Source organism: Diabrotica undecimpunctata, chromosome 8 (genome assembly GCF_040954645.1).
Source record: "Diabrotica undecimpunctata isolate CICGRU chromosome 8, icDiaUnde3, whole genome shotgun sequence".
NCBI lineage: Eukaryota > Metazoa > Arthropoda > Insecta > Coleoptera > Chrysomelidae > Diabrotica > Diabrotica undecimpunctata.
In genome coordinates, this window is record NC_092810.1 from 63,776,552 (window position 1) to 63,803,530 (window position 26,979).

General features: G+C 34.3%; 2 protein-coding genes across 2 annotated transcripts in view; one reads left to right on the forward strand and one right to left on the reverse strand.

Moving 5' to 3' along the window:
* Positions 1-26,979, reverse strand: part of LOC140447633 (uncharacterized) — a 453,196-nt gene that overhangs the window by 273,445 nt on the left and 152,772 nt on the right. The gene's annotated exons all lie outside the window — the stretch shown is intronic.
* LOC140447632 (cytochrome P450 4d2-like) overlaps positions 1-26,979 on the forward strand; it is a 73,393-nt gene that overhangs the window by 42,416 nt on the left and 3,998 nt on the right. Inside the window, exon 6 of the mRNA XM_072540391.1 lies at positions 3,850-4,029. Within this exon, the coding sequence (XP_072396492.1) occupies positions 3,850-4,029 (180 nt within the window). The remainder of the gene's footprint in view (positions 1-3,849; positions 4,030-26,979) is intronic.

Consider the following 26,979-nt stretch of genomic DNA (forward strand, 5'->3'; position numbering starts at 1 on the left):
CCGTGGCCCAGTAGCGGCAATTTTGCCGATTAGCATGACCGTTAAGTGAAAAAGTACACTCATCAGAAAACATAACGTCTTCTAATTGGATAATATTGTTATCCATGTCCATCATTTGCACACAAAAAAAGTTCTCCTATCAAAATCGTCTTCCATGAGCTCCTGAGTAGGTATCATCTTATAGGGATGCAATTTATTTTCTTTTAATATGTTTACTATCGATGTATGGCTAGCATTGAATGTAGTGGATGCCTGTCTACTCGATGTATGTGGATTTTCCTGAAACTCAAGCAACACATCTAATTTGAGTTCATCACTCAGTGCATTGGCAGCTGCTTTTTTTATCTGCCTTACATGACTAAACTCGCGAAACTGCTTCTCTATTTTACTTATTGTTCCTTGAGATATAGGCGGTAAATTAGGAAATTTCTCATGAAATAGGCGAGTTACTTCCTGTTGTGTTCGGCTGTTATCTCCGTAACCAATCATTTGTAAAACTGTTATTTTATGCATTTCCGTTAATTTAACCATTTTTCAGAATTGAATTGAACGAACTTTTTACTTAAATTAAAATACTGACAACTTAAAACAATTTACTAATGCGTGTTAAAATAACGTTGCCACGGAAATTTTTTAAAGTTTTGTAATGGTTACCATCTAAAAACCACATTGCTATGTTTTTGTTCACTTTCTCATTATCAAGACCTAAACGGGAAATAAGTTTTGAGTATATTGTAGCGAATTTCGGTAACCACATGATTTTAATTTATTTTATCTTAATTAATCTTAATAAACTTGAAAGCGATAACATTTTTGTACCTGTCATTCTAAGGGGGTTGAAGGTAGGGGTGGCATTTTCACGTTAAAGAATGTCAAGTTATAATTTAAATTTGACGTGTTTCGGGATTTTTTATAAATGTACAGTAACCTAGATAATGAATTTATTCCATTTGGCTTTTACACACTGTATAGCTGAAATAATACGTTGTGACGGCGAAAATGAACTAAAATATTTACGTCGGTATAAAGACGATAAATTCTACAATGATATAACTACAAGCTTTTATTTCTTCAAAGAAGTTGTAGTTGCAAAATTCTCATTTCCAGTTCACGTTGTTAAAAGAGCTCGTCAAGCTCAAATGTTGAGATTCAGAATAAGTTTTTGACAATATGACGTGTAATGAACACAAATACGTTTAATTTTACTTTTTTATTCATGAAAATCATTAAAAGAGTTTCGTTTGATTAAAATATAGATCTCAAAGCAACAGTTTATTTATGCTTGTCGAAAAAGTTTTGGTAACCTTCAACCATAATAACCATTTTCATTTTTATTTGTTTTAAGTTGTAAAATAACTATTTTTTTAGATCATTTTGGTAACTAAATTGATGGTCCAAGGTACAATACTAGGAGGTCCAAGGTTCAAGACCAAATCGTACTTTGGTTCATCCTACACAAAATTAAAAATCGGTTGCCTGTAAAGTCGGTTTTACGGGCGAAGATTTTACGTGACAACGTCTTTTTCTCGGTAGAATATTTATTGATATGAATATTATTAAATTGCACAATAGTTGTTTGCAGTTGAAACGCGCTGTTTCTTCTCAATCGACTGAATTACGATTGATTGCAGAGTGATTTAAACTAATAATTTACTTAACACTATCAACATTTGTCAATAGTATGACATAACCTATAAACTCAGTTTCTCAACTTTTGTGTCAATCTAACAATTAATCAATCAATCACAGTTTACGATAATGAAATATTAGTGTACAATTATTTACCTTTATTGTTGTAGTTGTTGTAAATGACGAATCTAAGCATTCCACATTTTCACTACAGACACAGCTGACGATACTTTAACCACACGTGTGAACTTGTATTATGACGCTTTCTCGGTTTTCCAACGCCAAGAACGCTCGAGAAAGACAGAGACACAAGCACGCACCGATTCAACGCGCCTAATTCTCTAGTGCTGCGCGCGCAGCGGACCGATCATGTTTGAGTGGGAGAGAGACGCAAGGCATTCGCCGGTCCGGCGGGCCTCTCTCTCGTTCGGTGACTCATCGTAACAGACGTGAACGGGCGTTACACTTTTTCATGAGTGACTCCGAGCCACAACCTAATTTAAGACGTTGTCACGTCAAAAATAATTAAATTTATCTCTTAAATATATTTCTTTAAAACTAAAAAGTTTAAAAAGCGCCCATTTATATTTAAAAGTTGACATGTCTCATCGTTTTTTATATTTTTTTAACATTTAACATAAGGCCACAAATAATTTTATTTCATAACTGGTTTCCACACTATATGTTTTCAATAATTTGAATATATTTCAAATTAATTGTTGCCTTTTTAATCGATTTAATGCTCTTGATAATACTATGGTATCAAAAGTAAACAAATGTAAAGTAAAACAGAATATTTTATATTCAATTCATTTTGATATTAAAATTCGCATCGTGTAGAGATTAACGAATGTGCTGAATTGTTTTTTGAATCCGGCTTGTTCCACCGGTTGTTAAAAATCCATATTAGGCATTAGTAGATTTGATACAATTTTGCTGAATAGTTTGTATAAGTGATATATAAAAGTGATGTTTTGATGTGATTTAGTAATTGTAGCTTTTTTTGAATAATACTATGTCTTCAGAGTATCATTCTACTGGAACTTGTTCTCTATCTAGACATTTATTAAAAACAACCCTAATGATATTTTGTAGTGTTGTGTCTTCATATTTTATCATTTTTATTATCATTTGATTTTCTCGTGAACATTTATTATTTTCCTTTTACAGCTGCTCTTATCAGTGTCGAGTAAAAAACTCACTTAAAAGCCTATAATGCCGTCTTTGTGGAAGCATTTCTCGTGACGTGACATCGTTTGTAATGTGAAAGTTTGAAATCAGCGTTTATTAAGCATATTTAAGAAATTCCATGGTTTATTATACCTAGGTTTTGAAGATTAGGCTCTAATAATAGAAATTCTATAGCGAGCGGTCAATGAAAATGATAAATTTTATTGATCTCATAAGAATCGTAAAAAATGGCAACGTTTATTTATTTGCTTTATAGAAACTAACTGCATTTAGGACAGAATACAAAATTTGCATTCGAAAGCTGCACTCTTCATCTTTAAAACCTGTTTAAATTTTTGTCGATAAGATAATTTAATTAAAAGATATCGAATTTTACCGTCGAGCCGATACAAATTTTACTTAAAAAATTGATTTGGAGCGCGTAACTGACATTTAAAATCGCCGGTAAAAACAAGAGTTATTTCTGAGAGAACGATTCATTCTACACAAAAACTGCTAACATTTTTGTTCAAAAATTATATCTTAGCTACATATTTGGTTTAAAATATTAAATCGATGTTTTCCGTTTAGCCCCCCACCCACCGTCAAATCTTCTCGGAAGGCTGGACTAGTTGTGGATCAGTAAAAAACAACTGTATGAGAGTAATTTTTATATTTTAGTTAAGTTTGAGTTTTTGCATCTCTTTCTCCGCTCCCCTGTTTAGTTCTTTAGTGTCTGCTATTTTGTCTGTCCTTTTTCTTCTTTTTTCATCTGATGTAGTGTATTGCGGCTTAATTTTTGATTTCTGTTTATGTGAGCAGATCTTATTCATTGATCGTATTCATTGATGCTCTAATGAGACGCAGTGATGCAGTGGTAGAATGTTTATTTGTGACATTATAGCCTCTTGCCCTTGTATTTAATTATTAATTAAGATTTACAATTCTGCTATTTCAGCTATTTGTATACATGGTAGGCTTATTCATTTATTTATTAAAATATTGAATTTATGAGCATAATATTGTTTTATTAAAAAAATTATATTTTAGATGGAATTACAGTTCCCAAAGGTACTGATGTGACAATATTTTTATATGGAATGAATCACGATCCAAAAGTTTTCGCAAACCCAGAAAAATTTGAACCCGAACGATTTCTTCCAGAAAATATTTCAAGACGTCATACATTTGCATATCTTCCGTTTAGTGCTGGCCCAAGGAATTGTATAGGTAATACTCTTATTTTTTTAACGTGTTTTTTAATTTATAATGTATATGACAATGAGATCAAGATTCATTGCAAAAATCATTATGTACAAGAAACTGGTTGACAATCATTTGTCATCCATGTGCATTTTAAGCAAAACCAAAAACATATTAAGACCAAAAAACATATCAAATCAATAATTTGTGATCAAGAGCGGGCAATACTCTTAAGGAGATAGCATGGAACGAATATACTATACTGCTGTTTCAGCGGAGTGCTTTTCTCAATTGACATCACTATTTAAGTGCAACAAGAAAAAGATTGATTTGATTGATAGTGAACTAAAATTAGACTTTAAACAATGCGACCATGGCAAATTTTGAGCAAGAGGTAATTTTGATTTCCATTCTGTTGCAAAAAGCGCTTTAAAATACTTAACACTCTTTTCGACATTATACCTATGCGAGAATGGATTTTTCGCAATGTTAAATGTTTGAACTTAAAATAAACAAACTTAATGTAGAACCTGATCTTCGACTATATCTGAATAACACCGAACCAGGTATTAATAAGTTATGTGGAAATATTTAAGCACAACCTTTTCACTAATAAGTTTGTGATTCTTCGTCTTCTTAAGGTGCCGTGCATTTCTGCGTAGGCGTCCACCGTACATCGTCTTGTCAGGTGAGATGTTAAATCGTCAGGATTAAATATTTCTGTTTTTAGCAGCATTGCGAAGCATTTCATAGCTGTGGATTCCTGTCCATTGTCGAATATTGCGCAGCCATGACATTTTTTTACATCCCAGACCTCTCCTACCCTCTATCTTCCCTTCGAGTATCAGTTGCTGAAAAGTATATCTTTCTCCTCGTAATATGTGTCCCAAGTATGCAGTCTTCTTACTTTTTACATAACTAAAAAGTTCCCTATCCTGTAAGCCCGCTCTTCTGAGTACTTCCTCATTTCTGACCCTGTCCGTCCATGATACTCTAAGTTTGTTAATGGAACTGGCCTTTAACGTCCATGCTTCCATTCCGTACAAGAGAACAGGCCACACGTAACACTTAAGCATCTTGTATCGGAGGTTGAAGTCCAATTTGCGATCAGTCAGAAACTTACTAAGCCTCAAAAAAGCATTTCTGGCTTGTTCAACTCTGCTCTTTATTTTATTCTCGGGTTTCCAACCCTCGTTCAGCAAACAACCCAAGTATTTAAATTGTCTGACCTGTTCGATTTCTTCTCCAGCGACATATATCTTTGCGTTGGGGTAATCATTTCTACTTATAATCATTATTTTTGTCCTCTTGATATTTATTTTCAAACCCCGAGCTTCACTTGCAAGAGTTAGATAATTTAAAAGGCCTTGAAGATCTTCGATTTTATCTGCCACTATAGATGTATTATCGGCATACTTGATGTTGTTAATAAATATGCTGTTAACTTTAATACCTTTATTAGAGTCTGCCACTGCTTCTGCGAAGGCTTTTTCTACGTATAAATTGAACAGCATTGGAGACAGTATACAACCTTGTCTTACTCCTTTTTTAAATGAGGAATCTTCTGTTTCGTTGAAATTTTGAAGACGTACTGTTGCTGTCTGGTTCCAATACAGATTGGCGATAATTCTTATATCCTTGTCGTCCAATTCCAACTCTTGTAGGTATTTTATCATCAATTCGTGTTTTACATTATCGAATGCTTTTTCAAAATTGATGAAACAGACAAAAATATCGTTTCTTTGATCTGAATAATTCTGTATTAATGTTTGCATACTAAAGATCGCTTCTCTCATGCTAAGTTCATTTTTGAAACCAAACTGACTCCATCCACTGACCTCTTCACATTTCTTAAACAATCTTTAGTGTGCAGTATTCTCAGGAAAAGTTTTAAAAAGTGACTCATTAGGCTTATTAGTCGGTGGTCCTTGGAGAAGTTCGCACGTGGTGTTTTTGGTAGGGCGATAAATGTGGAGCGAAGCCAATCTTTTGGAATCTGGCCCGTATCGTAAATGTCGTTAAAGAGCTTGACAATAATGTGTAGGTTTTCTTCATTAAGTAACTTGATTGTTTCTGCGTACATTATCTGGTCCTGATGTTTGGTACCTTTTTAATAGTTTGATAGCGTGTACAATTTCAGCTTTCAAGATACTTGGGCTATACAAATGGTCTCCCAGTTGTGGTGGTTTTTGTGTTCTGTCATCATTGAACAAATTGGCTGTGTACAATTTCCAAGTATTAAGTATATCGCTAGGGTCCGTTAGTAGTTCATTTTGGTCATTATGTATACCAGTGCCTTGTTTTTTCTTGAAGACACCAGCAATTTCCTTAATTTTCTTGTGAAGATTGAAGCTGTCGCCGAGTTTATATAGGTTTTCAGCCTCGGTGCAAAGTGTAGTCATCCAGATCTCCTTCGCCGCTATAATTTCTTTACGAATTTGACTGTGTATATTTTGGTACCCTACATGGTCCTGCTTAATCTTACACTGTCTGCATTGTTCCATAATCTCTAATATTTCTTCTGTCATCCACTCATTCTTGGTAGTTGTTGTTGCTTTGTGATTCTAACTACCTATATATAAAATCTAAAAATATAACCTAAAAAAATTTTACTCTTGTTGAATTTTATTTTATCAATTTCTTAAAATTCCAGCATTTAAATTATCGTTAATTAGATTACTTGGCTACATAGGTATTTCAGTTAGGTAGTACCAAAAATAATAAAAAGAATTTTGTGGTACATGGCTCAAAAAGGTTTAGAACAACTGAACTACACATAAATGAAAATTATTTCGATAAATAAAAAATAATGAAAAAAAGAAAAGACACCAACACAACAAAAATCTGATACCCTGGAAGGTTAGAAAAAAAGAAAAGGCAGTATCTACGTACAGTCTTCGAAAAGTTATTGTAAATGTTGGACATAGTCTAAAATTAATCTTAACCCAAATAATTAAAATCCGACAGTTCTTCAAGAGTGATATTATCAATGCATATCTTATTTCTAGTGGTTTGATTTCCCTAAAATACCATTATTTTCGTTTTATGTTTAGATCTATCACAATATTTAGTTTTATTCTTTATTTTATGCTTGTCAATTTTATTCTTACTAAAATTTTTATTTGCTCCATTCGACGGCTTTGTTTCAAACAATACCAATTTTTTTTGTAATAAACCGAACTTCAGGATAAATGAGAGAGTTTTAGTACTCCACGCAATTTGTCCAATATCAATCAATGAACGCTCAAAGTAATGACATATAGGTGCATTTCATATCTCTATTGGCTATCGTTTGTGGAAACGACGATGGAAAATTAATAAGCGAATTATTTTTAATGCATGTTTTATGGACATTTCCTTGGTCAGAAATTTTCGTTTAATATTTTGTAATTTCCACGATGAAAATTAATTTCCTGTAGTCAACTGTATATAAAGTTTTTATTTAAAAAAATCCAATATAAATGGTATAATAATATAAAAAGACCCTTTCCGGCTACATCACAGAACGTTTTCGGTGCTGATCAGTGGTTTTACTAGGTATGTATGAGTAAAGCCCCTCAATATACGGGTAAAACACTATAAATATAGTTAAATTAATTTGAAATGACATTGTTGCTGCTAATATTGTAGAATGTTGAAGTTTTAGACGGAATTTACTTGATGGCAACCTAAGACTCTTAAACTGGTGCCCTAGAGACTACTAAGTGTAGGGAGCTACCTAGAGCCAGCACCCCAATTTACGAGTATTACGTTACCATGAAGTTAATTCCCCCTAAAACTTAAATATCCCATAATATTAGCAACAATTTAAATTCAAATTAATTTAACTATATCTAAAGGGTTTTTACCCGTATATTTAGCGGCTTCACTCATTTATACCTAGTAAGAGCACTGATGATGGAACAGTTATTAGGAAAATGTTTTGTGATGTAGCCCGAAAGGGGTCTTTTATATTATTATACATTTTATAAGCGATTGTTTAAATAAAAATTTTGCAATTTGTTTAGATTATAATTAAACAGGCCTGTGCACTTGTATGACTTTAAGTAATTAATGTAAATTCACATTTAATAGTACAACACAAAAAATATTCATCATTGTTTTTAATTTCCATAAAATATAGTCAACTTGAATTATTGCCTTGAAATGTCAGTTTCCTCCGAAGAAAGATAGTTTTAACCTATCCTTTTTTAGTTCCACTTACAACAAAAAAAGAACCCTCATAGTATGTATGTCCCTTTACAGGGACAATTTTCTCTGTACATACATTTTAATTTCCAACGGACAATCTTTCTAAAGCAATTAAAAACCTACGCACGCATATGCGTTGAGTTCAATCGATTTTCGATCGGCATAAGTCAGCTGTTTTGGCTACATTACTCTGTTATGAAAGTTGAATATAGAATGTAGAAATCTTGTTTTTGATAAAAAACTGTAATCTTGTATATTTAGTAAGAAATCCGAAAGAAGAATATGAGGTAGAGGGCAATAAAGATAGTAAGATAAAGGCTCCAACATATAACGAATAGGTAACACTTATAAAAAATATATATTCAGAAAAAAGCACCAGGTTGAATAGAAGTCGCTAACGAAATAATTAAGAATGGAAATACAAAATTCTCAACGAACATTTACAAATCAATAGGTGTCCAGAATATGAGAAACAAAAGAAAAACTTTGAGAAGAGTAGGATATTACAAACAATTAAGAAGGGAGAATCAATAAACTGCAAAAACTTAAAGGAATAACATTGCTGAATACAACAAATAAGATCCTAGCATCTCATATTCGTATCTCATTATTGCTGTACGTAGGCAATCCGATAAGTACTTAGCTGCACCGCCCGATGGCGCCACTGTCTTAAGAGAAATCTACTATAATGTAATACATTCTTGTAGCCGGTAATGTCAAAATTTCAGCCGAATCGGATTCGTAGTTTTGCTTCGAGCGCTTGTGAAAGCGGGCGTGTCCGCGGATTTTAGAAAAATGGAAAAAGAGCAATATCGGTCGGTGATTCGATTTTTTTTGCAAAGGAAATCGCACAGCGAAATCAAAGAGCGCTTGGGTGCTGTGTACGGTAACTCTTCTCCTTCGATGTCAACCCTCAAAAATTGGTTTAACGAGTTTCAACGTGGTCGCACGTCGGTTTTTGATGAACCACGTTTAGTTGTCCCGAAATTGGTGGGAGTCATGAAGGATAACGTGACAAAAATCCACGATCTCATATTGACAGACCGCCGACTGAAGGTACGTGAGATAGCTGAGACAGTAGACATCTCAAAAGACCAAATATGTCATATCCTGCGTGAAATTTTGGGCATGACAAAGCTGTCGGCGCGATGATTTCTGTATTTGCTCACTCCAGACAACAAGCTTAACCGTGAGATTTTTTCACAGCAGTATTTGACGTAATTTACGCGTAATCCGAAGGAGTTTCTACGTCATTTCGCAACCAATGACAAAACATGAATCCATTGGTACACACCAGGGACCAAAAAACAGTCAAAACAGTAGCGACACTCAGCGAACGTGCTCCAAAGAAGGTGAAGACTATCGTACCGGCCGGAAAGGTGATGGCCACCATTTTCTGGAATTCACAGGGGGTGATCTACGTCGACTACCTGGAGAAGGGAAAAAAACGCTCACAGGGCTCTACTAATTCGAAATATTGGACGGATTCGACCAAATTGCAGAAAAAGCGACCCCATTTAGCGAAGAAGAAAGTGCTCTTCCACCATGACAACGGACCAACTTGGTTTCTTAAATCAAGCTCCTCATAGGTCAAGTGTCAAGTTTTTCTCGTCCCTTGACAAAGGACTAGGTGGCGCCATTTATTTCTCCCCTTTCTTTCAGTACCAAAGTCTGTCATTTTCAATGAAAGAATATTTCAATTACTGAATTATTATGAATACATAAGAAGTTAGATAAATATTTTTCCTTCAATTGATGACGTCATTCAATCAACGGACTTATTAAAATGAGGATTTTATAATACTTTAATAGAAATAGGTTAAAATTGGAGAATATACTGTTGACAGCATGAGAGTTTCGTTCCAAAGGAAAAGGTATATGAATATTGTGAGAATGTCTTTTTCTACTTCTTGGAGATCTTTTGATCTGTTTAATTCAGAAGCTGCCTCTGGTTAATTTCCTGGGAGGTAGATTGCCAACTATCCCTCCATCTTTTAGGTGGTCTTCCGGGAGGTCTTGAACCTGGCGGGTTGTTTTCTAGGGCAATTTTTGGGAGTCTGTTCTCATCCATTCGTCTTACATGATTTTACCACATCCTCTTACGCTGCCTTCCCCATCTTACAATATCTTGAATTTTGCACTGCTCTCTGACGTTTGTATTTCTCACCCTGTCTCTTCTTGTTTTGCCCACTATTGTTCTTAGGGTTTTCATTTCGGCAACCCTTAGCATCTGTTTTGTTTTGTTGGTATCTTCGCGCACTTCTATGCCATATGTCATGATCGGTCGTATGCAAGTCTTGTAGATTCTAATTTTACTATCTGTGCGCATATACGGATTTGACCAGACTATCTCCCGCAGACATCCCGACAATGCGGATGCTTTGTTGATCTGACTCCTTAGGTCGTTTACTGGGTCGTGTGTGCTTGATATATCTATGCCCAGATATCTGAATTACATCACCTATTCTATGGGGTTGTTCTCAACCACTAACTTTTAAGCGGATCTTTTGCTATTGTCATACATTTAGTTTTGTTGGTAGAAATGGTCATGTTTAGTTGGCGGCTTATTTGAAAGAACTGAAAGAGTTGTCTCTGAAGATCATCTTCCGAATTGGCAATAATTGCTGCATCATCTGCGTAACACACCATACCAATTCTTTTGTTGCCCATTCTGTATCCAAGATTGAGAGATGTTACTTTGTTTATAATTTTACCCATGAGTAAGTTAAACAAGAAGGGGCTTAAACTGTCGCCTTGTCTAATTCCTCTTGGTGTTGGAATATTTTCAGTGAATTGGTCTCCTGCTCTAACTGTGGTTACATTATTGTTATTTAGGTTATGGACTATCTTTGTTATGTTGAACGGTGTTAAATTAATATGTTATAATAATAATGTTATTTTCTATTAATATATTTAGAATGTCGCTCAGGCGAACCCTGTCAAACGCCTTCGTCAGATCAATGAAGCAAATATACGCTGGCATGCCGAACTCTATAGCTTTTTCTTTTACTTGTTTTATTATGAATATTGCATCTGTTATAGACCGCCCCCTTGTAAAACCTTGTTGTTCTTCAGCATTAGTGATTTGCCTTTCCAATTTGTCCTTAAGAATACTCGTGAAAAGCTTTATCGTTGTATTTAAGAGGATTATTCCTTTGTAGTTTTATGGGCAAGTTTTTTGTTCTTTTTTAAATATGGGGATTCTGATGCTCTTATGCCATTCCTCTGGTGTTTTTGTGTCGTTTAATATTTTGTTAAATAGTTGTGACAGTTTACTTGCAAGTTCAGGGCCTCCATATTTTAAGAGTTCATTGGGTACACCATCTGTTCCAGGTGATTTTCTGTTTTTAGCTTTTTGATCTTTGCTTCTACCTCTTCGACATTGATTGTAGCACTTATATCTGTTTCGTATTCGTTTATATTCAGCGTTTCTTCAACATCATATAGCTCCTTAAAATGCTGTTGTCATCTCTATAGGTACTCCCTTGGTCTGCACGAACTCGTTAACTGTTTTTTCCTGTTCCAAAGCATTTTCCATACTTTCTTTTGGGTACCATGTAGGTCGTAGTCCATGACGCTGGTGAATTTAGTCCAATGTTTTCTTTGGATTGATTTTATTCTTGCGTTTACTTCGCTTCTTACTTGGACATATTCTGCGAGAGCTTCTTCCGATTGTGTGCTTTTATATCTCAGATAGCATTTGCGTTTTAATTTAGAGAGTTCTTTTACCTCTTAACAAGACCACGGTTTGGTGTGGTTTATCGCCCTCGTGTTAATTTTTCGCTTTCCAATTGCTTCTTCTGCTGCTTGGTTGATGCATTTACTGATTTTTTGTCAAGTATCTTCTACTCCCCATTCTGGTTGTAACTCGATCTCGTTTAGTTTGCTGGTAACCCTGTTCTCATAAAGGAGTTTTGTGCTCCCTGTTGCTAGCGACTCTATATTGTGTTTTTCAATGAGCATTGGGGGTTTTCTGTTTCGTTGCGGACGTTCTAGTAGCATCTTGCATAAAACAAGGTTGTGATCGGTCCCAAGGTTAGCAGATGTTAGGGCTCTGACATCAAGTACTTGTGACGGTGTCATCACTTGATTCGTGATTATAAAATCTATCATGGATCGCTGGCCTCGATTATTGTTAAAAGTGTATTTATGTTGGTCTTTATGAGGAAAGTATGTGTTGTTGATCCTCATTTCATTTCTAGCGCAAAAGTCTTAATGCTTTGCCGTTTTAATTAATTATTTCTTCGTTGTACTTTTGTTTTATACCTGGTATAACATCGTTTCCGATCCATGCATTAAGATCCCCGAATACGATAATTTTGTGTTTAGCATTTATGTTATCTACGGTGTTTTGTAGTTGCTGATAGAAATTTTTAGTTTCTGCTGTGGGCTTAGATATGTCTGGGGCATATGCGCTTATCAGGTGTGTTGTGATGCTACGCATTTTTAAAGAGATTCTTAATAACCTATCGTTGATGTATTTAATATCTTCGATGCTTTGCGTGTATTTATCGTGCAGCAAAATTCCGACTCCTGAATGTGCTCTTTCTTGTTTAGCTTTTCCGCTGTATATGAGTGTAAACTCTCCGTATCTTGATGTTCCTTGGCCTTTTTTCTTTGTTTCGGAGATTGGGCAGATGTCAATATTGTGTTTCTTCATTTCTATTTCCGGTCCACGACGTGATGTTCCAGCACGCGATTCTTGTGATGGGGTGTTTAGGTTTTCGTTTACCAATTCGTTTTTCCGTTGTCATAGAGCGTGTCGTCATCTGATAGTTCCGTCCAATACCCGAGGCTGTATCTTCAGTTCTGTGAGCCAGTATGGATTCTTTACCCCAGGTAGGTGGCTAACCTCACCTTAGGGACCCTCTTCCTTTATCCGGGCTTGGAATCGGCAGTGTCATCCAATGAGCTACTAAATCCATCCATCAGACAACTCATGCGGATTTTGTGAGAATGTAATTATTTAAATTATTCACCTGAAGTAAAATTCAAAGAGCAGCTAGTAATGGTAAATGAGTATCGGAGTAAAAATAATAACTTACAGTGAATTGTCAGTTTGTTTAGCTATACCCACTGCAATCTATGCGGTTTCTTTCAACATGGGTGGGTGGACTGCATCCCACTGCATGTGAGACTGGTTTTTTGATCAAAATAGGAATCCATGGAAACTGCGGGCACCACAATAAGGAAACCAGAATAGATGTCCTAAAATTAAGTCACAAAAACTGCGAAAGATACCCTTGATCGCTAAAGGTGACTCAAATGCACAAACATCGCCCGTACTGGCATCGCGATATGTCTTAGCATTTTTTCGAACTTTCCTCCATTTATTTTTATTCTCTCCCTTTGGCCGATCATTTTTTGTTAGGAGTTAACTTGTAGTTTTATTCCTAGTAGTCATAAAAATTTAGTTGACAAAAAAAAACAAACAATTAATATACCGACTCTATTCTATTACCTAGAAAAAGAATTTCCAGCTGATTACTAAAGCCAATTTGAATCGGTCTATACTAATACTGACCCAATAGTTACTCTCACCATAATAACCCCATTGTAAAAAAAGATTATACAGCTATGAAACTAGCAACAGTTGTGTCGTATTCAAAACGTAACTTAAATTCTTTTGTTCTTGAATGAGTTGTAAAGTAAAATCCCAGGATGGTTATTAGCATCTTTCATGAACACTGTTGTTAATAAGTACATGACCTGCTTTGAAGTGAAAAGAAACTTGAAGTAAAATTTAATTAGGCATGCCAGTTTTATACGTAGCAGAGGTTAAGAGAATTAGTTTTTGGTTTTGGTTGAAAAGCTTTTTGTCAATGAGCATAATGGTTCGTGATGATATATTTCATTGTAATGTAATGTTCGAAATTTTCAATACTTTTTACGTAAATTATATAGTCTGTTATTCTAATGATAAAGTATATTTTTTTAATATATATACCGATATGGCAATTTTTCAACTACCGTATATGTTATTCAGTATGTGGAACAAAGATAACACTTAATTGTTTGAATACGAGTGAGACACAATCCACGCATGTTGGAGTAGCGAGTCTAACTTTTAAACAGTGTTGCAAAATTTCTGTTACTTCATTCCTTCTAAAATATTAGTTGGATACATAAGTATAATAGTTATTTATGTACCAAGGGTATTAAATAGATGTTTATGCTCAAAGGGCGACAATGTTACAAACCGTAGAGCCTCGGGCTCGAGGTTAATACCCGCGGTGCATATAAACTTTTATGTTATACTAGTTCGTTATTCCATCTACAAGTAAATACATATGTTCTAAAAAATCCGAAAATTCGATTTCATTTTGACAATATATTTACTAGTAGATGTTCTATAGTCTACTAGTAAAGATATTTTTGAGATCCTAATGTAATCTAAATATCACCGGATCTTTTCAGAATTGCCAGTTTTATGTGAATTCTAAATAATATTTTGAAATGTTGTTAAAGAAAGATGGTTCTAATAAGTTATATTTTTGTTTGTATCTTTACGCCCGTGTGAGCCATAAAGTACACTTTAGTATGACATAAAATAATATTTAAATCCACTAGAATCCACTAAAGAACACTGAATTGAGAAATTGACATGTGAAAACAGCATGAGCTAAATAAATAACGCACTTCAATAGACATACAGATAGTATAGACGGTGTTCCTCCTCTACGAGTGCATGATTTTCCCTCAAAAAATAGGCGGTGATTATCTGTACAGCAGGTTTATGGTCCATCTATCCGATTGTTAGCTGTGGTGTTAAAAGGTTGAAAACAAATAATTAACATGCCAAATGTATATTTTCGAGAAAAAAAGGTTTAAATGGTGAAATGGCATTATGGAAACCATTCTATTGCAGAAATAATACAGTTATTTATTGCTGCTCTTGAAAATCGCCCAATTCCGACGGAGGAAACAGTTCGATCAGTTATTAAAAACTTAAAAAATTTCGGTTGCATAAATACCTTAATGAAATGTCGTCCAACTGAGCAACCACGATCGAAACAAATCTCTGTTAAACGCGAAGCTCGCGAAATGCAAGTTTGTTTAACTATTGAAGAAACGCCTTGTTCGAGTAAACAAATTGCGGACGAAGTTGACCTAAAGGAGAGAACTGTAAGGAATATGTTAAAATGAAATGGATATAATTGCTATAAAGTGCAAACCACCCAAGAACTTTTTCCAGACGATAATTTTAAACGTATGGAATTTTGTGAAACTATGATGGAGAAATCGAATGAGAACAATTACTTTTAAAAAAATGACTTCGATGAATCTTCATTCACAATCCATAAACTCCATAATCCATCTGACGTCTGCTATTGGTCTAGGGAAAATAAACATTTGAATATTGCTGTAAAACCACAATACCGAAAGAAATTAAATGTGTGGACTGGACTTTATAACGATAATATAATTGGTCCATTTTTTATCACGCGAAATCTGAATTGACGTAAGTATCTAGATTTATTGCCCAATCAGATTATTCCAGCAGTTCGAAACCTTGCGGTCAACTACGACGATGTCTTGTTTCAACAGAATGGTTGGCCAGCACATAATGCAAATACAGTTACAAATTATTTGGAACAAACATTCCCTGGTCGAATAATTTTTATACGAGGAACAATAAAATGGCTTTCTATATCACCAGATTTAGCACTTTTGGATTTTTATTTCTGGGAAATGCTAATCAAAATTATATCGGCATAAATTCGAACGAGCCACCAATTTAGCAGAATTGCAAGAAACAATTGTTCAACTCTGTAGTTGGGTATAGCCAAATCAGCTGATTGCAATGAGGCCTGCTTTAGTTGATAGATTCGAAATTTGTTCAGCGCAAAATGGTGGTTTGTTCGAACATTTAATTGGTTAGAGATTTTTTTAAATGCTTTTAATTTTAATTTAATTATTAGAATAATTTTTTTAGTTGGTTTCTTTCTTATAAAAATAATATTTATGTTTCGTTAATGTTAAGTTAATTCTTGTTTTATTTACAAGCTACCATAGCTAAAAATCTACAAGCATTGCATTTAAAACTGTGTCCTATTTTTACTGAATGCCGGATAGCCGGATGTATCTTGACGCCTTGCACTGTGAAGTAAGGCGTTGCTTAAAATTTTACAACGCCTTGGGGGAATTTGCGTTGTTGCTACACATCAATTCCTTAAATCAATGTTCTTTGTTAGCTAATTAAGTAATTGACAGAATTGATTAGAAAATAACAATTACATGGCTACTTTATTTAATTTTTTTTGGGACAATATTAATTATTATTCTACAATGAATTGCAGTGGAGTTAAATATTATTTTATACTCATGTATCGGACTAAAATTTTAGAAGGAAAGATATAATAGAAATATAGCAACACTGTTTAAAATTCATATATACTCCTTCGACGTGGTGACTACCTCTCACTTCTATTCAAACAGTTAAGTGTTATTTAAGTGTTATCTTTGTTCCACATACTGAATAACGCATACGGTAGTTGAAAAATTGCGGTATCTGTATATATATATATATATATATATATATATATATATATATATATATATATATATAGAGTGGACCAAAAGTCTGGAAACGCACAATTATCTCTTAAATGGATTATCCGATTTATACAAAAATAGGGATCCTATACCTAATTTGCAATATGAAGATTTAAAATTTGATGTTTCCAACGTTGCCGGATTTACCGCTTTTCTAATATGGTTAGTCACTTTGGCTTTTTAAATACAACACCCTATATATTGTACCTTGATTGAAATTTCCACTTTAATGCCAGTTTAACCGTATACAATACTTTTGATTTTATATAGTCAGGAACATCTTAACCCTTAACCCGAAACATTGGTCTAACGGACCACAGCGAAAGGATAGTCTACTAATGGCGGCAACAGTGTAGGCCGCATGCACTGTCCTTTTAAATACCTTCTTAATAGTGTAGAACAAGCTAGTTCTGCAGTATCGTAGCGATCGCTTTAGTGTTTACGTCGTAGTAACAGTACTTTTCAAAACGTGTAGGTCTAGTAAGCCAGGTGTTTCGAATTGCAGTGTTTTTATGATAGGTCTAGGAGGCCACTTGTTTCGGATTGTGTACTGAAAAACAATAAGGTATTTCATATTTTTTGTATAATAAACATAATTACTCTAAAATTTTTTAATTTTATAGTAATAATGGATAGAGCAGGACCTAGCGGAACTGGCCGTAATAAAAAAGTAAATCTGGCTGACCCAGATTTTGAAAAGAATATACAAAGATTACTACTTGCCGACGATCAAGATTTATATTTATCAGAGCCAGGGAGTGACGAGGACATGAGAGATGTTATAGATGATTCGGATGAAGATCCCGACTATGTAATTCGGCAAAGTGAACCCTCTAGTAGCGAAGAATCGAATTCTGATCACGAACTTTTGGAATTAGATGAACCGTCGAATGATTTACAATCCAGAACCGACTTTTTACAAGTAAAAGAGGATGTGAACATATTCAAAGGAAAAAATGGTTTTCAGTGGCAGGGAATGGAGCCTCCGAGAAATACAAGGACAAGAACACATAACATTGTCAGAGAATTACGAGGTCTAACAGCGGTAAGCAGGACTCTGGGAAATAGCCCTTCTAAATCAGATATTTGGAAGTTGTTGATTACTGATGAAATGTTGGAACAAATTGTAACATGGACAAACCAAAAAATTATTATAATGAGAGAAAAGTTATCTGATTCGACTAATACATCATACTAAAGAAGCACAAATATAGTTGAGTTGAAGGCTTTGCTTGGGCTTTTTATGCTATCTTCAATTATAAAATCTTCTCATGAAGATATGCTTCAACTGTTTTCTAAAGATGTTTTGGGTCGACCGATATTCAAAATGACGATGTCTTTGAAAAGATTTGAAATACTTTTGTTGTGTCTTAGATTTGACAATAGCATGGATCGCGAAGAGCGGAAGAAAACTGATAAAACAGCGGCTATTTCAAATATTTTTAATAATTTTGTGACTAATTGCCAGAGGCTATACACGTTGTCAGATTGTGTAACTATGGATGAGATGCTAGTTCCATTTAGAGGACACTGTGGTTTTCGAATTTACATGCCCAGTAAACCTGCGAAATACGGCATAAAAGTAATGTGCATGACAGATGCTAAGAGCTCGTATTTATATAATGGATATATATATATATATATATATATATATATATATATATATATATATATATATATATGTTATATGAGAAAATATTAACCTTGAACTAGCTTAAGTTCGCCGACTTCAGATTTCATCATCCCATTCCCATAGAAACCGCTGAGCACGCATTAGAACTTTGTACGAACCATTGGCCAATATTCATGGGAACAGCAATTCAGCACTTCATACCAAACATATAAATTACCATTCTCAGATGCCGGAACCACTCTTAGCTGCAACTTCGACCAGTCCAGTTATTGTAGTCATTTTAAATTAATTTAATTTTGTACTATTATTTAATATTTAATTTGTAACAAATAAAGTTCTTTTTTTAAAAAGTCAAATAAGTGATTAGTGATCTAACAATTGGCGCAAAGTCAGTAGGATCCGGTTAACGTTGCTAGAACACGTGTATACTCACTGGCAGCGGCGGATTCTCATCCCTTAACGGAACAAAGAATCTACGGAAGTCCTCACTCCTGTGACCTACGGAAGGAACACCTAGTGAAGCCCCTGGTAGCCGAGCAGAGAGAACAAGACAACCCTTAAAGAAGAAAGCATCTCCGAACAACCTCACTCCTGTGATCTACGGAAGGAACACCTAGTGAAGCCCCTGGTAGCTGAGCAGAGAGAACAAGGCGTCCCGATGTTCTTCTTTATGTAAGTGGATTTTGAATCATCTCGTTAATAATTTGTTATAATAATTTACGAAATTGACTATACTGCAAGTCAATTAATCAAGATACATAAAAAAATACAAGTTGATTATCTAATATTTGAAATTATTGATATTGACATATTTCATTCATACTATTTTATACTGATATTTTATTGACATATTTTTTACTTGCTATATTTTTGGTATATTTTCTCTTGCAATATTTTTATTTGGTATATTTGATACATTTTTATTGATATATTATTTGATATTTTTATATTGATACATTTTGCCCTTTATATACCACCACATTTTTTTTTCTCCCTAATATACTGATATATTTTATATTTCTCCATACTTCTATTTTTCATTTTCGTTTAAAAATATCTCGAAAAATGCCTGAGACACGTTCCCAGACTCATCAAGAAATCGAACCATACAAGCTTTCGGAAATATTTTCTATTATCCCAGAATTTGAAGGCGATCCGATTTCTCTTTCTACATTTTTAGATGCGTGCGACTGTGCTTTTAAAATGGCCACAGGCGATTAGCGCGTTCTATTAACGATTCACGTAAAAAATAAACTCAAAGGTAAAGCTGCACAGCTTATTAATTCTAGAAAACCAATTTCTTATACAGAAATAAAACAATTACTAAATCTACATTTCGGAGACAGTAGAGACCTGACCTCCTTAATACAAGACTTACAAAGACTAAGACAACTATCTAACGAATCTCCTCTAACTTTCTTTAACCGTTTACAAGTTCTGAATGCAAAAATGCACGCCTCGATCCAAGTAGCAAATTTATCCCCAGATCAAAAAACTGCCCAATGTGACTTAATCGATACCATGGCCCTAAACACACTTTTAACCGGTTTAGAACCTCGTCTAGGACAAATTATTAGGGCTAGTAATCCAAAAGATCTCATTGAAGCAAGCAATCGTATTAGACGCGAACTTCAATTGTCATATTTTGAAGAACAAAAATCTAATTCTAGATCAACTATTCCTAAGCCCTCTCAACCAATGAGAAGACCCTCATCTCAGTTTACAAAATGTACAAATTGTGGCCGCATTGGTCATCTAAATAGTGAATGCCGCTCTTCACGTTTCGTACAGCCAAACCAAACTTTTTCTAGGCCACACGGTTACCAAAACCAATATATTAATGGACCTAACAACTATCAAAACAATCAGAACCCTAATAGGAATCAATATTCGTCCAACAATCCAAATTTCAACCAACAGAGACCTTCCTTTTCATCTCAAAATCAAAATCAAAATCGTCCATCTGTTATTCAAAGAAACCCAAACTTCCAAAGAGCACATGTTTTAAACGAATACCCTGATGAAATGACGACTGACTTTTATACAGACGATTACTATACAGATAATTATTATAATACCGATAACTATGAAAACTATGAAACGGATTATTATACAGAAAATAATCCGCAAACTGATAACTTTTACGAAACCAATAACACACAAAATTATCAGGATTTTCTTTCACTTCAGAATCAAAATCATCCTCCCAATCATACGAACCCCTCAACGGATATTACGAATATCCAAGAACAAATCCAAGCACTCAACTTGGACAACTTTCATCCGAATCTCAATTTTCCCGAACAGACATTCATGTAACCCCATTTCATACAATGAGTTCCAAAAATTTATATTACATTAATGATGCTACCAACACTTTTAAACTTTTAATCGACACAGGTGCTGGAATCACTGTTTTCAAAGAAAACACAGCACGCAATTATCATAATAGATTTCCTGAAAACGTTACTATTCAAGGTATAACCGATCAAAAATTGTTAATAACAGAATCTGTCCTGATTCCCTTCACTGACAATAATCCTCACAAAGTCTTTATTTTCAATTTAGACATTGATTTCGATGGCATAATAGGCCTAGACTTTCTAGATCATTATGAATGCGTAATAGATCTCAAATCCCGACAGTTGCATACAAATTTTAAAACTGTCACCCTTCACAAAGTAGGGCACGAGACAAACACACCTCCTAAAGACAAAACACCGACACACCCTACAGAAACAACACAAAACGAACCTAAAATAAAAATTAAATCAGATTCTAAACAGGAATCAAATTTAAAATATCAAAACCCTATAAATGAAAAATATACTATCGTAAACAATCGAGATCAAGACAAAAATCTTGAAAGACCAGAGAGAAAACGAATAAAAGGAAAAAACAGAATTACCATTGACAGCCGGACCGAACAAATATGCAGACTAAAATGCAACTTATCAAATACAGATGCCATATTATCAGCTCAAGAAATAGAAAAAGTTAGATTACCTCATGCATTAGTCCATGTAGATGAAAATGGAGAATTCTTAACTTCCGTACTAAATGCTAATGCTATGCCGAAGACAATCGAATTTTCAGACATTTCAATCGAACCTTTCAAAAATTCGGAGACAATCCTATCCTACAACGGAAATGATTTTGAAGAACCCGTAGTAGATAGAACACGAATAATTAAAGAACAACTAAGAATTGATCATCTAAATTGCGAAGAACAAGAACTAATTCTAGATATATGTACTGAATACGCAGATATATTTTATGTCGAAGGCGACAAACTGACCTTCACAAACGAAATCAAGCACAAAATCGAAACAAACAACGCTAAACCTATCTTCACTAAATCCTATAGATATCCTCAAATACATAAGGAAGAGGTAAAGACGCAAATTAATAAAATGCTAGAAGAAGGAATAATCCAGAAAAGTGTCTCGCCCTGGTCGAGTCCAGTCTGGGTCGTACCGAAGAAATTAGATGCGTCAGGAAAACAAAAATGGCGAGTTGTTATTGATTATCGAAAACTCAACGAACTCACAGTACAAGACCGTTATCCTCTACCACAAATATCAGAACTATTGGACCAACTAGGAAGATGCCAATACTTCACAACACTAGATTTAGCGTCTGGATTTCACCAGATTGAAATCGAGCCACAAGACATCCAGAAAACGGCCTTTTCCGTCGAAAATGGACATTACGAATTTGTCCGCATGCCATTCGGACTAATGAATGCTCCATCTACTTTCCAGAGAGTAATGGACAACATCCTCTTAGGAATACAAAACGAAAGATGCTTAGTGTATATGGATGACATAATTATCTACTCACCCACTATTCATGATCACATGTCACGACTAACAGAAGTTTTTAAAAGGTTACGAAAAGCAAATTTAAAAATACAGCCAGACAAGTGCGAATTTTTAAGAAAAGAAGTAGCATATTTGGGCCACCTTGTAACAGAAAATGGTGTAAAAACAAATCCAGCTAAAATATCTTGCATCAAAAACTTCCCGGAACCAAAGAACACCAAAGAAATAAAGTCATTCTTAGGCTTAGCCGGTTACTATAGAAGATTTATTCCAAATTTTGCCAAAATTTCTAAACCACTTACGAAACTACTTCAGAAAGACGTACCTTTTATTTTTAATTCTGATTGCAAAGAAGCCTTTAACGAACTCAAAAATATTTTAACTTCAGATCCAATACTTATATATCCCAATTTTGAGGAACCATTTTTACTAACAACTGACGCTAGTGCATTCGCGATTGGAGCTGTTCTATCGCAAGGCCCTATTGGAAAAGATTTACCCATAGCTTATGCCTCCAGAACATTATGCGGTGCCGAAACAAAATATTCGACTATAGAGAGAGAACTATTAGCTATCGTATGGGCAGTCAAACATTTTAGACCATATCTTTTTGGCCGAAAATTCACCCTGATTACCGATCATCGACCCCTTACATGGCTTTTCTCGATAAAAGATCCCGGAAGCCGATTAGCGCGTTGGCGCCTAAAACTCGAAGAATACAATTATAAAATAGAACATCGCGCAGGAAAAATAAACAGAAATGCAGATGCCCTCTCAAGGATAAAGATTAACCATTTCAAGGATTGTGCAAACTTTCAATCAAAAATCTCATTACATGCATCGAATGAAGACGACACGGAAACTCAAGAAAACGAAGACGACGATGAAGAAAATATAGAAAAAATGTCCGAAGAACTTGACAAGTTTATCGAACTGTATAGAACAAAGTCAATAATCGATTATTCTAAAATTGAAACATCGAATACGGACTTATTAGACAAATCCAACAAAAATATTGTTACATTTTTTTGGCAAAATAAACTTGAAGAACTCCACGAGAACATAATGAATGACATATTCGAAGAAAACATGGAATATAGTAACCGAAGAATTAATATTGTACACAGCAAAACTGTAAAAGATCGAAAATATTTTATTATACCATTACCGTTTGATCCCGAACGAGTAATATCACACTTGTTTCTTGTACTTTTTGCAAATAAAGATCAATTCGATGAATCAAAAATATATTGCGTCGAAAATAATCTCGAACTATTTTATATCATTACCATTGCGGTAAAAACAACTTACATCGAGGAATAAACGAAACTGTCAGAAGAATAAAGCAGAAATACAATTGGAAGAATTTAACAAAAGATGTAGAGAAATTTGTAAAAGCATGTGAAATTTGCCAAAAAGTTAAGATTTGCAGGAAAAACTTAAGTGGACCACTAGTCATAACAGAAACTCCAAAAACACCATTCGAAAGAATAAATATGGACATATTCGAATACCCTACTAGGAACTACGCTTTAACTATTCGTGACGAATTGACAAAATTCACGCAAGCCTATCCTTTGGAAGACAAAAAGGCAGTAACAGTAGTCAAGACACTCCTACTCTTTTTTCAACACTATGGAACACCACTAAGAATTCATTGTGACTGCGGTCGAGAATTCGAGAATGCTATAATCAAAGATCTATGCGAATTATACGACATTAAACTAACATTTTCTAGCGTTAACCATCCACAATCTAATGGATCTATAGAAAGGTTTCATGCCACACTCTCAGAAATGATTAGAGCAAATCAAGCCGAGAACCCAAACGATCATCCCTTCACTATACTTCCTTATGCAATAATATGCTATAACAACACAAAGAATAAGACCCACGGTTTTACACCATATGAACTTATATTTGGGCACACTGCAGGCCGACCACCAGAAACTCTATACAATCAAAAAACACTAATGAGTAAATATATTCGAGACCTGAATAACCGCATGGAATATTTTTACAAAGTAGCCAGAGCAAAAACAGAAAGACAGAAAGAAAAGGCGAAAGTAAGATTTGACGAGAATATTTCAGAACGAAGACCTGATTTTAAAATTGGTGACAAAGTTTACGTAAAAGAATCACAAATTAAATCAAAATCGGATAATCTTTTTAATGGACCTTTCGAAATTCAAGAAGTTTTTACAAATTCCGCAATTATCCTTAACCCCAAAACTAACCAAACCTCTAAAGTAAATTTTGACAGACTCAAACCTTATTTTGAATAATTTTCCTTTACAGATTCTATGGACTCCTTCCTATCGTCCAATCCCAAATTCTCCTCACTCCAATTAATAACACAATTGGAATATTTTTTCATGAAAAAGGAACTATACGAATATCTAATGACAAATGGACTTTACTTGTTTACAAAGAATTATTACCTATCAAAACTACAATATCCAATAATGACAGAATTTTGGAAAACCTGTTAGAAAAATTTATTAACGTGGATACACCGAGAAAACTTGCCTTTCAAGCCGAAGTACAGACACATGTTAGTCTGCTAAAACAAATCTCAAACTCCGTTAATTTAAAATATAAAGAAATAACCTCTGACACAGTACCTTATAATAAACGCCTAAAACGCGGTTTAGTAAATGGTATTGGAACAATCTGGAAATCTATTACTGGAAATTTAGACGCCTCTGATGGCGAATACTTTAATAAATGTATAAATAAGATAAATTCCGATGAAACTCAAATTGAAAATCTCCTAAAAATCAAATATCTGTTACCACTTCAGTTATAAGAACTTTCAACACTACAATTCAAAAATTGCAAATAGACGAAGAAACTTTTAACAAAGACTTAAAAACTATCGAGACTACACTTCTGGACATTAATAATGACATATCCTTTTACCAAGCACAATTACAAATACTAGATTTATGTGAGTCCTTAATGGAAAGCTACGTATTTTTAGAAAATTATTTAAATGATATACTAAATTCTATAACATTCTCTCGCCTGCAAATTCTACATAGTTCTATTATTTCGCCCATAGACTTAATGGACGCATTAAAAGAAATCTCACAGTCATTACAAAATAACGTATTGCCTCTACCCACTTATATGTCAAATATAGCTCAGTATATTGACATAATAAAACTGCAAGCTTATCAGCTTGATTCAAAAATTGTTTTCGTTCTCGAAATTCCGTTAGTTGATCCCGAAATATTCACCTTGTATCAATTATATTCAATACCAATATTAGATAATCAAACTGGTTTTCATCATTTACTTTCAACTGTTCATAAATACATAGCGCGAGATGATGATTCAATTTCATATGTTTTACCCATGGACACCGAAAAATGCAAACAAATCAGTCAAAACCAAAGAATGTGTACAGACATTCTTCCGTATCCCATAGACACAGATGCTATATGTGAAGCCCAGCTTTTGAAACCTCTCAGCAACTTACCAAAAACTTGCCAGATGTCCATGCTCTTGGCACAAGGTTACAATGTACAAGAAATTGACCGAAATTTATGGTTACTAACCATTTCCGATCCATTACCAGTAACAATCAAATGTGCAAGGAAAGACGTCACTACACAAATAATAAAAACAAATTCAATCTTAAGAATAATTCCCGAATGCATTGCATTCATCGGCAGTACCAGAATTCATGCTAGAGACCAAATTGAGAAATATACAAATATCACGTATAGAAGTCACCCAGTTAACGTACCCTACAGATGCTGTGACCATTTTGAGACAAAGAGTCACCTATCAAAATTGAAACCACTTAAACTCAGTAAGATCAACGTAGATGACTTAAATATTGCACAACACAAATTGGACCAATATTCAGAAGAACTGGACCATATTATGAGCCAATCATTCATTGAGGAACATCTACCCTTATTCACTATATCAACCTTATCCCTGATTATTATCCTAGTTATCTTATACCTTTTCTGCAAATACCGAACCAAAATATTCCCAAAAATTGCAATCTCCTTGTCCCAGGATCAGCGTCCAACTTCATTACCACGCAGAAATTCCATTAGACAGAAACTTCAGGGCTTAGCCTCCTTCAGAAGAAGACCCAATGTCCAACAAGAAAGCGAAGCAGAAACACCAATTACTCTGTAAAAGTCAAAGCAATGGCATTGACTTTTCACTAATAAGGGGAGCTGTTATATGAGAAAATATTAACCTTGAACTAGCTTAAGTTCGCCGACTTCAGATTTCATCATCCCATTCCCATAGAAACCGCTGAGCACGCATTAGAACTTTGTACGAACCATTGGCCAATATTCATGGGAACAGCAATTCAGCACTTCATACCAAACATATAAATTACCATTCTCAGATGCCGGAACCACTCTTAGCTGCAACTTCGACCAGTCCAGTTATTGTAGTCATTTTAAATTAATTTAATTTTGTACTATTATTTAATATTTAATTTGTAACAAATAAAGTTCTTTTTTTAAAAAGTCAAATAAGTGATTAGTGATCTAACATATATATATATATATATATATATATATATATATATATATATATATATATATATATATATATACTCAGGGAAAGATTCGGATGGTGTTGGACTTTCAGAAGAAGAACTGAAGCTTTCCAAGCCTGCTCAATGTGTCATTCGACTATCCAAACCAATAGAGGGCTCTAACCGAAATATTACTGCTGACAACTATTTTTCTTCAATAGAGTTAGTCACAAAGTTGCAAAAACGCCAACTCACGT